A 13214-nucleotide genomic window follows, 5' to 3' on the forward strand; every position below is an offset into this window, starting at 1 on the left:
GAAGTCCCAAGTCCTTTCCAATGTCTCCAATGACTTAACTATAATTTTAATGTTTTGATTAATATGAGAGAAATTGGATCTAAAAAGATGCCTGTCTCCATTCTCTTCCTCCCTCTTCTCTCCCAGAGTAAGTTCCATAGGTGGGTAGGTGCATGATGGTTGGATCTTTGATATATATATCAGTGAATAAAACAAACACCTAGACCAGTTCTTGGCACATACCAGACACCCAAATATTTGAATGAAGAATGAGTAAAGACTCATCACTGTCCTCTGCCTCGAGATGAGCTGCTACTGTCAGATACAGTTGATCTGTAGTGATAGCAGAAGTATTTTTGCATGTGATGAGTCATTCTGACAATTTCCCACATTTTAAAGAGAAAGAAATGTGGGAAGATTTGCAAGTATAGCATTGAGAGATCTGAGGTTCACTGAATTGGGTAAGTAGGAGGTTCTGTGCTGGTGGTACTCTTTAAAATTTTTTTTTAATTTTAGGTTGTGCTGGGTTGTGGTGTGCGGGCTTCTCACTGTGGTGGCCTCTCTTGTTGTGGAGCACAGGCTGTAGCACACGGGCTTCAGTAGCTGCAGCTTGTGGTCTCAAGAGAGCACAGACTTGAGTAGTTGTGATGAATAGGTTTAGTTGCCCTGAGGCAGGCAGGATCTTCCTGGACCGGGGATCAAACCCATGTCTCCTGCACTGGCAGAAGGATTCTTATCCACTGTATCATCAGGGAAGTCCTGTGCTGGTGCTACTCTTGCTTAGAAAGGAAGATGTGGTCTTGGGGTAAAACAGATGATACTAAGACCCCAAATCCAGTTTGTTTTTTTTTTCCAAATCCAGTTTTAGCCAAGTTGTTGAACAGGAAGTAGGAGGTCATAAGCCTAAACTCTGCAGGTTGGCTAAAGGTAAAGATGGCTATGGCTTTCACTTAAACGCGATTCAGGGTCGGCCAGGCTCAGCTTTAATTGCTTGATTTTCTACTCACTGCCTAACAAATGTCCTGCACACCTGTGGGCAGTAATTAAATTGCTGATCCAAGATCTTACCATATCCAAATATACAACTAAATAAGATACATAACTAAATAAAACAAAGTTTTAATTCTCTTAACTAAAACCCACAGTCAGCTAAACTCTTCATTCTGTAACAAAAACTAGTCCTGTGTTTCCTGTTTCTCTGCCTTTTTATATTTAAGACCATCACTGCCTTCTTCACGTGGACAGTCTGGGAGTTGAGATGGATTAGAAGTATTTAAAGATAGTGAGGAGTCTGGATGGGAGGGAGTTGGGGAGAGAATGGATACAAATATATGTACGGCTAAGTGCAGTCATGAAATTAAAAGACGCTTACTCCTTGGAAGAAAAGTTATGACCAACCTAGATAGCATATTCAAAAGCAGAGACATTTCTTTGCCAACTAAGGTCCATCTAGTCAAGGCTATGGTTTTTCCAATAGTCATGTATGGATGTGAGAGTTGGACTGTGAAGAAGGCTGAGTGCTGAAGAACTGATGCTTTTGAACTGTGGTGTTGGAGAAGACTCTTGAGAGTCCCTTGGACTGCATGGAGATCCAACCAGTCCATTCTGAAGGAGATCAACCCTGGGATTTCTTTGGAAGGAATGATGCTAAAGCTGAAACTCCAGTACTTTGGCCACCTCATGCGAAGAGTTGACTCATTGCAAAAGACTCTGATGCTGGGAGGGATTGGGGGCAGGAGGAGAAGGGGACGACAGAGGATGAGATGGCTGGATGGCATCACGGACTCGACGGACGTTGAGTCTGAATGAACTCCGGGAGTTGCTGATGGACAGGGAGGCCTGGCGTGCTGCGATTCACGGGGTCGCAAAGAGTCGGACACGACTGAGGGACTGAACTGAACTGAACTGAAGTCCCTCTGCTATCCACCTGAAACACAACATTGTTAACCGGCTATACTCCAATGCAAAATAAAAAGCTTAAAAAAAGATAGTGAGGAGTCTAGCATAGCAGAGGATCAGCTAATGGTTATATCAGCAGATAGTAAAACAGAGTACAAGAGACACAGGACTGGAGTGGGGAGTGGGAGAAGCAAGTAGGAAATGACTGGAATTGACTTTTGTTACCATGTGTGACTGTGTGAATGCCAACTTCCTCTACCCACTCCCCCAATTGATTACTGTAAATCAAACAGTGACAAAAATATCACCTCCTGTTTCACTTTCTCTAATGTGTCTAAGGAGCTCTGAAGAGTTCTGAAGACCATTTTACTGAGGCAAAGGCCCAGGTGAACCTCCTCTGCGTGAGGTATTGGGTAAGTCACCCAATGTCTTATAATCTCCCAACAGGAGACTGCTGACAGTTTGTTCCGTGACTTGCTCACTATCATGGAATCAGAATAAACTAGCAGTTCTGTTAGACTTGGATCCTTGTACAGCATTCTGTACTGCTCTTATTTTATGTGTATGTACATTTGCTTACATGTTTATGCTCATTATTCTGTAACTAAGTTCAGTCTTCTTTACACCTTTTCTGTTTGGGGTAGTAGAGATATTTTACAGCTCTCAACCAGATGTATCTGGGAGAGGAGTGGAACACAGAGGATACCTTATAAATTAAACCAGCACATTTAATAAAGTGTAAATTCTCATACTTATCATTAATGTTTTTTCCACTTTATTTTCAAAAGGCTGGCTTTTCTCCGTTCTTCTACTATCAAAGCCAAGAGCTGCCTAATGGTTCTGTCAAGGAGGCTCCAGCTCCTACTCCTGCTCCTCTGGAGGTCTCAAGCCCGGAAACTACAGAGGAAGTAGGAGACCATAAGCCTAAACTCTGCAGGCTGGCTAGAGGTGAAGATGGCTATGGCTTTCACTTAAATGCGGTTCGGGGTCAGCCAGGCTCATTCGTCAAAGAGGTATGGTGAGCTGGTTGCAGCAGCCCAGTGAACACAGCCACAGTGAGGAGAGCCTCGGTTTCTCCCACTCACTAATGGCTCAGGAAAAAGATTACACCAAAGGCCTACACTGAGTGTCTCACTTGGGTTCAAGTAAATACTGGTCTCATACCCTTTAAGATAGCTAAGAGTACATCAAAGTTCACATCATTTGTTTCTGAAACATCTGTGTGTCTCTTTAGACATTTCAAATTAAACAGAGTGAGTTGACATGACTGTAGTTGATAGTCACTACTAACAACTCTTGTCTGGGAGTAATACTTGTTTGCTTCTGTGTGTCTGGCATAATGCCACCCTGCAGGGACTGACAGAAAACTATCTCTGTAGCTCTCAAGTTGGGAATGAAGAAGGGGGACCTATGGAATCTAATGCCTTCACCCTGGAAAGCACTGTATGAAAGATACACAACAGGATATTCAACCATTGTGAACACTATTCTTAAGCAGCGCTTATGAAATTGTAGCTTTCATAAGCAGAAACCATTAGGGCACCATTTTAAACTTCCGTACCTCAAGGGGAAATGTCTGTATTCTCAACATGACTGAGAATAAATTCTAAAAGCCCTCACCTCTCCTCTGAAGAACTGCTAGCCTAACACTCTGTGGTCTCTGTCTGGAAGTGGTAACGCAGAACTCTGCTCACAGGTGCAGAAGGGCGGCCCTGCTGACCTGGCAGGGCTGGAGGACGAGGACGTCATCATTGAGGTGAATGGAGTGAACATGCTGGATGAGCCCTATGAGAAGGTGGTGGACAGAATCCAGAGCAGTGGCAAGACTGTCACACTCTTAGTCTGTGGAAAGAAGGCCTATGATTATTTTCAGGCTGAGAAAATCCCTATCGTTTCCTCCATGGCTGATCCACTGGATGACGACCCTGATCCTGATGAAGGAAGGCTGGAAGAATCAGAGCAAGACTCACATACGGCAGAAGAACGAGAACGAGTGAGTGGTGATACGTTGCTTATAGTGATCTAACTAACCAGAGTATGGTAACGTCCTTAACAAGTGCACCATGTATCTACGTTTACCACAGGTTTCCTAAAACACTAGAAAATTACAGTGTAAAGAGAACTAGCAAATTCAGTTACCATGGGTGAGAGGAGGTAGTTTAAGAATAAACTTGTTTTTCACAGCATGGAGTTGACAGTAACTTATCAAAATTATAATGAAAACACCAGAAGAACCCAAATCAGACTATTTACATACAAATTCTGGAATTGCCATTTATCACTCTTGGGTAATAGGCTGGGTGATTTGTCAGCCTTGGGTAACAAGTAATAGAAAATAATGGACTTATTCTCTGTGCCTCAGTTTCCCCACCTATAAAACAAAGATAATTTGTAGGATTGTTATCAGGATATATTAAGACTTTTAAGTCTTTGAACAGTGCCTGGTTAATGGTGAGCATGAGAATGAATGGTGGTGGTTAGAGACAATATTCTTTTTAAAATAACTGGCAAGTATTCAAGTTTCATTACTGGGGAAGAATAAACATTATTCTGTTTGTATTTCATTTAGATAAATTCCTTGGCAAGTCTCAATTTCTCTTCATAGATGAACTTGAGGTCTGAAAGTAAACTATCCAAGTTCATAAAGGAAATGTATGACAAAGCCAAGACTCTAAATAAAAGTTTTACATTTTTAAAATTACATTATTTCTGCATATTGGTAATCTAAAAAGCAAATACTCATTTTTAATGAATACAAGCTGTCTTAGTCTGTTTGGGCTGCTAAACAAAATACCATAGACTTGGTGGCTTATAAACAACAAACATTTATTTCTCACAGTTGTGGAGGTTCAGAAGCCCAAGGTCACAGCACTGGCAGATTCAGGGTCTAGTGAAGGCGCTCTTCTGGGTTGCAGACTGCTGACTTCTGGCTTGCCTTCACAGGGCAGAAGGAACTAAGGAGTTCTGGGAGGCCACTTATAAAGGCCTAATCTGAGTCATGAGAGCTCTGCCCTCCTGACCTAATCACCTCCTTGTCACCTTGGGAAACAGGATTTCAACCTCTGCACTTTGGGGAGATACAAACATGCAGATCATAGCATACATGTTGCCATTGACCTTGTATCCTGTATTGTTTCACAGAGAAAGTATTCTAGATGTCTTTAAAAAAATTCTATAATAACTCTATACAAAGTCAATTGTAGTACTATGCTAGTTTATAGAAAAGAAATATGTATATAGATAGATATTAAAAGGAATGTGTCAGGGTCGAACAGCAAGCTGGAAATGAAGCCAAGTGCAGAATTCTGGTCACCAAGCTTTTAGTGAGTGACTCTTCTTCCTGACTCAAGAGGTGCAAATCTAAAACAGACCATCCATCTCCTTAAGTTCACACTCTTACCACTTACACATCCTCTGTTTTCTTTTGCACAGGCCCACAGTACAGCCTCTCATTCTTCTTCTAATTCTGAAGACACAGAGATGTGATGAGAGCAAGCACTGGCTTTGGCTGACAGCTGTTTCTGGGTATTTAATAGGAATCCTTTCCCAAGGAATGAGCTGACATCCGTTTACTGTCTTTGTTCGAGAAGAACTCCTTGGAAACCAGTTCATCACATGTGATTGTCTTCTGCTGTCACCGGTCTCAGGGGTGGCTACTGCAGAGAGCTTATTTATGGCCAACTTAGAAAAAATTAATATACGAGCCAGATGCTTTTCATGCGATCTCTTCCAACCTTCAACTTAACTACTCTTCTCTGTTTGATCTTATTTCTTCTATAGGTTCCCAGAGCACCAAAGATGATTCATAAATCTGTATATGTGAGAACTGCTAATTAACGTATCTGAGCAGATAAGCCTATTAAAACTATGCTTTTGTAAGAATGTTGTTGCTGAAATAAATGCCATTAAAAATGCCTTTTGAGTATGCTTGAATTTTTCCTGTTGGCTGATAGAACCTTAACAGTGCTTTTGTTTCTGGTAAACTTTTTATGTTTTAACCTTCATTTTGCCTCTAGAAACCCCCAACACAACGAAACTCAGAATAAGATCTCAATAACAAAGAGAGACTTCCTGGTAATAAAATTCAAGATTTTCTTAAACTGAATTTCTGAGTGTCCTACAAATTTTCCAAAAGCTTCCTATTACAGATGAAGACATTGAGCCCTAGGATAGGAAAGTGACCTATTCCAGTTAAGTTATTCACTGTTTTACCCCACAACTCCACAAATGGCAGATGAAAAGAAGAAATGAAATATCATCAGTGACTTGAATTTAGAGTAATTCACTCTTAAATAATACTAGTAAAGTGAAAGTGAAAGTTGCTCAGTCGTGTCCGACTCTTTGTGACCCTATGGATTATACAGTCCGTGGAATTCTCCAGGCCAGAATACTGGAGTGGGTAGCCTTTCCCTTCTCCAGGGGATCTTCCCAACCCAGGGATCGAACTAAGCTGAAGGGAAATCAAGAAAAATGTCATACTCTGAAGTCTGTCTCGGTACACTCTATTTCAGTTGCAAACCACTCCTTCCCCAGCATAGATGAACTTTTGGTTATTTGAAGGGTGAAGGGGATGGGGAGGAGGGCTGGGATGCTGACTTAGACCACACAAGCAATAATACCAAGCTATCCCTGACAGAATGACAGTAAGGCCCAAGTGTTAACAATCTCTGATTTTAATGATAGTCAATCTCAAGGGAAACTCATAACCTCCTCCATGGGATCCTTGATTTAAACAGAATCTCAAGTGTTTAACCAGCTACTTTACATTTCTCTTACCCAAGAATTCCAGTGTATTTTCTCCCTTTAGCTTCTTGACTCCTTTTAGCCCCACCACCCGGCATACTCTACCAGCCTCAAACCAAACAGGGTACTCTTGGTTGAGTGCTAGCTTGAGTTACTTCTCTCTCTCTCTCATACAAATGAGAAGCTGAAGCTACTCATGATTACAGTATCATCTGAGGACGAAGGCATAAGCTGCAGGTAGAATATGCTACCACAGCACTATGTTGTTTTAAAAATGTTAGGCCCTGGCCCCTCCAGTTTTTCCCTCTTATATCCAAATTCTGACACCACTGGCTTGTAGCAGTCTGTAATAGGCATGAGTTCAAGGTGCCATATGCTTCTCTGGTGCCTGTTTGTGGGCCAGATAGAGGAAAAGTATGCTGGAGAGAGCACTGACCAGGAAGATGACATCAAACCAACGGTGATAGAAGTTGAACTGCAGCTCTCCAAGGACTTCGGTAATGATGGTGCGGTACTCCAGAGGCATGCTCATTCGGATCAGCAGCACAGATGAGACGAAGTACATGCCCTGTAGGTCAAATGAATCCAGAAGGGACTTTGAATGCAGTGACAGACAAAGGAAATAGTTAAAATATTAAAAAGTATGAAACATTTCTGGTATTTTACAGCTCTAGACATAAAGCTAGTTCATTAAACTTACCATTATCTGTGCTAATAGCAGGACAATGACATTGGAGGACTTACTGCTGGAGATGGCATAAAAGAACTGTCAAGAAAGGGAGGAAAGATGATTATACAGTACTTCTAGATTCCTGTGTCAAAAACATTAAGTAGCATGTAAATAAAAGTGTTTTTTCCATGCCACCATCTAGGCTATAAATAAGACATTTAAACAGACTGCCCCAAAAGGATCCACTTATAGTTTTCCCATCGGGTAAGTATGGGAAGATATCACGACAAGATGCTTTGTAGGAAGCATCACATGAACAAAGCTAGTGGAGGTGATGGAATCCCAGTTGAGCTATTTCAAATTCTAAAAGATGATGCTGTTAAAGTGCTGCACTCAATAGGCCAGCAAATTTGGAAAACTCAGCAGTGGCCACAGGACTGGAAAAGGTCAGTTTTCATTCCAATCCCAAAGAAAGGCAATGCCAAAGAATGCTCAAACTACTGCACAATTGCACTCATCTCACATGCTAGTAAAATAATGCTCAAAAGTCTCCTAGCCAGACTTCAACAATACGTGAACTGTGAATTTCCAGATGTTCAAGCTGGATTTAGAAAACACAGAGGAACCAGAGATCAAATTGCTAACGTCTGTCGGATCACAGAAAAAGCAAGAGAGTTACAGAAAAACATCTGATTTATTGATTACACCAAAGCCTTCGACTGTATGGATCACACCAAACTGGAAAATTCTTCAAGAGATGGGAATACCCAGAACACTACCTGCCTCCTAAGAAATCTGTATGCAGGTTAAGAAGCAACAGTTAGAACCGGACATGGAAAAACAGACTGGTTCCAAATTGGAAAAGAAGTACGTCAAGGCTGTATACTGTCACCCTGCTTATTTAACTTATATGCAGAGTACATCAAGCAAAATGCCAGGCTGGATGAAGCATAAGCTGGAATCAAGACTGCTGGGAGAAATATCAAGAACCTCAGATACAGATGACACCACCCTTATGGCAGAAAGTGAAGAGGAACTAAAGAGTCTCTTGATGAAAGTGAAAGAGGAGAGTGAAAAAGCTGGCTTAAAACTCAACATTCAAAAAACTAAGGTCATGGCATCTGGTCCCATCACTTCAGGGCAAACAGATGGAGAAACAGTGAAACAGATCCAAAATCACTGCAGAGAGTGACTGCAGCCATGAAATTAAAAGATGCTTCCTCCTAGGAAGAAAAGCTATGACCAACCTAGACAGCAAATTAAAAAGCAGAGACATTACTTTGCCAAAAAAGGTTCATCTAGTCAAAGATATGGTTTTTCCAATAGTGATGTATGGATATGAGAGTTGGACCATAAAGAAAGCTGAGCACTGAAGAATGGATGCTTTTGAACTGTGGTGTTGGAGAAGATGCTTGAGAGTCCCTTGGACTGCAAGGAGATCAAACCAGTCAATCCTAAAAGAAATCATTCCTGAATATTCATTGGAAGGACTGATGCTGAAACTGAATCTCCAATATTTTGGCCACTTGATGCAAAGAGCCGACTCATTAGAGAAGACCCTGATGCTGGGCAAGACTGAGGGCAGGAGAAGGGGGTGACAGAGAATGAGATGGTTGGATGACATCACCGACTCAATGGACATGAATCTGAGCAAACTCCAGGAGATAGTGAAAGACAGGGAAACCTGGTATGCTGCAGTCCATGGGGTTGCAAAGAGTCAGACAGGAATTAGCGACTGAACTGAAATGGGTAAGTTGGTGGGTTTAAGTATTATAATGTGAAAAGATTCCCACTTACCAGAAACCATGTAATACATATGATTTTAGCATCATTATATAACATTAAAGCAAATTATACCAGGCCACTCCAAGCCCCTGTAGTTGTTTCTGGGCTCCTGAGCTCTTCCTAAAATTGTGCTGAATGCTTGCAGAGCCCTTTCCCCCTCCCAACCTCTTCACTCCTTTCATTTCAACAACTCTTGGATTCTGAAATCCCACCTCTTCTACTAGAGAATTTACCTTCCAGTTCCATGAAACCTTCCTATGCTGATCAGAAAACTGCCCAGCTTCTCCTACTTCCATATTCTCTTCACAAGCAACTCTCCCAGTTATTCGTCTCACCTCAAACACTACCTCATTTATTCATTCCAACCATCTGCTCAGCGTCTACCATGCGCCAGGTTCTGTTCCAGATGCTGGTGACACATCAGTGCATGAAACATACTGTGATCTCATTCTGTGGCCTTTGGTAACTACTTATCTGTCTGCTGTATGATGTAAATACATTATCATCAATTTATGTGCTAGCCTAACTTTTTCTTTTACTCTGTGGCATGTCTTTTACAAATTTGTAGTTGTTGTTTAAGATCTCAGAAGGCAGAAATCTTAATTAGGTGAAGTTATCTCACAGTGCCACATGTAATTAACTACTTTTCAACTCCATGATACAACCTACCTTGGTAAGAGTGATCAGCAGTCCTCTGATAGATGTGACTATGATTATTCCGACCAGAATGAAGGAAATGTGTTGGGACCAGAACTTCACCTGTCAAGGCAAGAGGAAGAAAAAATACTTGTTAAATCTCTGTTCAGAGAGATGGGAAAGCTAAGATGATACATTATTATCACTTATGTGACTGTGAGAGGGAACTTCATTAGCGAGTAAGTGGCAATAAAAACATATACTATACGAAGACTTCAGTGGGTATCTTAATTAGCAGACCTAAAACTTAAGAAAGAAGACAGCAAGTGCAGTGAAGTGATGAAAATAATACTAATAAATCAGAAGAAACACAAAGCCAATAACATAGCTTCAAGTAAAAAGCGTGAATTAAAAAGAAACTAAATAGCAGCCTGATAATTTTTAATATTTGTGAATGACAGTTCTCTGATCACCCAAAACTGAAATAATAATAGAGTATGTAGACATTCTCAGCTACGGTCTAGGAAGTAGCTGACCTTTATTTGAATCATCACAGGATGATACCTTTTTCTTCTGTTGGATTGCTTCAGAGAGAGAAGCAGCTGTGATACCCTGTGCTTGATTCAAGGCTGAAAAGCATCACAGGGGAGCTGTATTGCCAACATCTGAGAGATGTTATTCAGATTTATGAAATGTGGAGTGATGTGTAGATGAGCTACAGAAGGAACACATATACATCCACAGAAACTAGCCCTAGAAAGCACTAACAGGAAGGGCATTTCTAAAAATTCACCCCAGTAAAAAAATTTTAAAAGGAAAATACATATGAAATATGAGTGAAGCATGCTTTACCATATAATTTATATACTACATGAAGGAAAGAAACCATGCTCCTTCACATGAAAAAGGATATACTGTTGATTTATCATCTAAGAAATGTGTGCCTTGAGTTGTTTCTCAAGGACTGGAGCTCAATTTGCTCTGGTGTATTTTCATTTTATCCAGCTACCAGGGGCATGTCCAGCTGAGGGTTATCATACAAACTATGGCCAGGATCATAGAACAACTAAATGGCACTCATAGGGACTAAGAATGTGACACTGGTTTTAGTACCAAAGTGCTAATCAGCTAGAATCACTGGCCATATAAATACCTGGAAAATACACTATTCTACAAATAAAGGCATTAAACTTAAATTGGGACAAGACTGTCCCAATTATAAAACAGGTAGAAGATTAAAAAAAAATTTGTGCACAGGTGAGTTAACCATTTTTAGCTCAAAGCCCATATGAATTGATACAGATAATTTTTTATAGCAGAAATCATTTTAGTTCTAACACAAAAACACTAATTAGTAGTTAATTTTATACCAGAGGAATCAAAGGTGAGTTATATGTTTGAAGATAACATCAAGTATCACAGACAGAAGTATTTGAATATTTGGTAGGGAGAAGCTGGAGAGTGGTAGCTGTGACTGAGAAGAGAAGGAACTGTAGAAATGATCACTACCCATGAAAATAATAATTGTCAGTCATTAGTTATGGTTTTAGGCCCTTTATGAATCTGCCATGTGAATATTCCAAAACATAGGAGAGGGAGAAGAATGAAAGCAGAAACAAGTACCTAGAGTAAGGACATAGAATCTAAACATAACAAACAAAGATTTTGATACAATTCTTACATCAAATTGGATCCCCAGATAATTCACAGTGATTTCAATGCCTCTTGTGACTGGATCAGTTTTCCCAACTCGGTCAAAAACGATATTGATGGTTGCCTACAGAGACACAGACCTTTACATTAGAGCATCTCAAAAATCAGTTTCAAAAAATGATTCAAAATAATGAATCACCAAGTGTTTCTTACAGGTGGATATTCCTAAAAGTGCAATTCTACTTTCAATCTAAATCATACATAAGAAATCTATTTTGGCTATTCACATATTGGCAAGCAAAAGTCCCTATCTATGCTATCTTTCTTTTCTGTAGAGTGTAAAGGGGGATAAGGCTATGACATATACACCTCAATTTATTAGGATCCAGAAAGGTAACATTCTGGTAAAACACAAGGTAAGAGAATCAAGTGATTCCAGGGTCATTCGCTATGGTTGTTTTCTGAAAGCTCTAATAGCAATCACTAAAACAACAAGGAGAGTTATTATAGCTGACGAGCCAACAAAGATCAAATGGAATTATGAAAAATAATCGATTAATCCAAAAGAAGAAAGACAAAATGAAAAAAGAACACAAAACAAATAAAAACATACAGCAACAGGGTTGCTCAACCATAACAATAACACATTGACTATAAATGGTTTACTACTGTATAGCACATGGAACTCAGTATTATGTGGCCTGGATGGAAGGTGAGTTTGGAGAGAATGGACATATGTATATGTATGGCTGAGTCCTTTCGCTGTTTACCTGAAATTATCACAACATTGTTTGTTAATTGGCTATACTCCAGTACAAAATAAAAAAGTTTAAAAAACATATAAATGGTCTAAACCAGAGGTTGGCAAACTCTGCCACGGTCATATGACTGTGTAGATAAATGGACTTGGCTGTGTTCCAATCAAACTTTTTATATAAAAGCGGGTGGTGGCTGGATTTGGCCTAGGGGTTGCAGATGGCTGACTCCTGGTCCAAATATGACAAATAAATGGCAGAGACCATTAGATTAGATATAAAAGTAAGCAGTTTACAAGAAGCCCACTTTAAATATAAAGATACAAATAGGTTAAAACTACAAGCATGGAAAAAGACTTATTATGCTAATGATAATCAAAAGAAAGCTGGATTGTCTATATTAATATCAGACAAAGTAGACTTCATAGCAAAATAATGTTGCCAGAGACTAAAAGGGTCATTTCATAATAATAAAAGAATGATTTCATCAAGGGGTACATAGTGACCCTACATGACATACATGAAGAAAAAAAAATGATATAATTAAAAAGGCAAATCCACAACAATAGGTGGAAATTTCAACACCCCTCTCTCAATAAACAAGCATCAGAAAATCAGTAAGAGTACAGAAAAACTTAACGATATTATCAATCAACTTGACCTAAGTGAGACCTGTAGGCTATTCCACCCAACCAGAGTAGAATACACTTTCCATTCAAGGGCACAAAGAACATTAACCATGGCTGACCATATTCTGGGCCAGAAAACAAGCCTCAAGAGACTTAAAAAGATTCAAATAATACAAAATATGTTCTCAGACCACATGAAATTAAATTAGAAAAGTATTTACAGAAAGATATTCAGAAGATGCCCAAATATTTTATAATGTACTTCTAAATAACCGATGAGTTAAAGAAGAAATCAGAAAGTATTTTGAACTGAATGAAAATAAATATAAACCTATCAAAAAAGTTGTATGTGTGAGATACAAATAAAATAGTGCTTAGTAAGAAATTTGTAGCATTAAAATGCCTATATTTAAATAAAGTTTCAAGTCAATGATCTTAGCTTCCTCTTTAAGAAATCAGAAAAAG

The 13214-nt window shown here is 39.6% G+C and overlaps 2 protein-coding genes across 2 annotated transcripts in view; one reads left to right on the top strand and one right to left on the bottom strand.

Moving 5' to 3' along the window:
- Positions 1-5767, top strand: part of PDZK1 (PDZ domain containing 1) — a 38390-nt gene extending 32623 nt beyond the window's left edge. The window contains exons 7-9 of the mRNA XM_068964851.1: positions 2667-2891; positions 3575-3871; positions 5311-5767. Of these exons, the coding sequence (XP_068820952.1) occupies positions 2667-2891; positions 3575-3871; positions 5311-5364 (576 nt within the window). The 3' untranslated portion in view covers positions 5365-5767. The remainder of the gene's footprint in view (positions 1-2666; positions 2892-3574; positions 3872-5310) is intronic.
- A 793-nt stretch (positions 5768-6560) lies between these two features.
- Positions 6561-13214, bottom strand: part of GPR89A (G protein-coupled receptor 89A) — a 46933-nt gene continuing 40279 nt past the window's right edge. Inside the window, exons 11-14 of the mRNA XM_068964257.1 lie at positions 11394-11489; positions 9746-9835; positions 7322-7387; positions 6561-7189 (exon numbers count right to left, since the gene is read on the bottom strand). Coding sequence (XP_068820358.1) covers positions 6983-7189; positions 7322-7387; positions 9746-9835; positions 11394-11489 — 459 coding nt within the window. The 3' untranslated portion in view covers positions 6561-6982. The remainder of the gene's footprint in view (positions 7190-7321; positions 7388-9745; positions 9836-11393; positions 11490-13214) is intronic.

The sequence above is a fragment of the Capricornis sumatraensis genome, chromosome 2 (assembly GCF_032405125.1).
Source record: "Capricornis sumatraensis isolate serow.1 chromosome 2, serow.2, whole genome shotgun sequence".
NCBI lineage: Eukaryota > Metazoa > Chordata > Mammalia > Artiodactyla > Bovidae > Capricornis > Capricornis sumatraensis.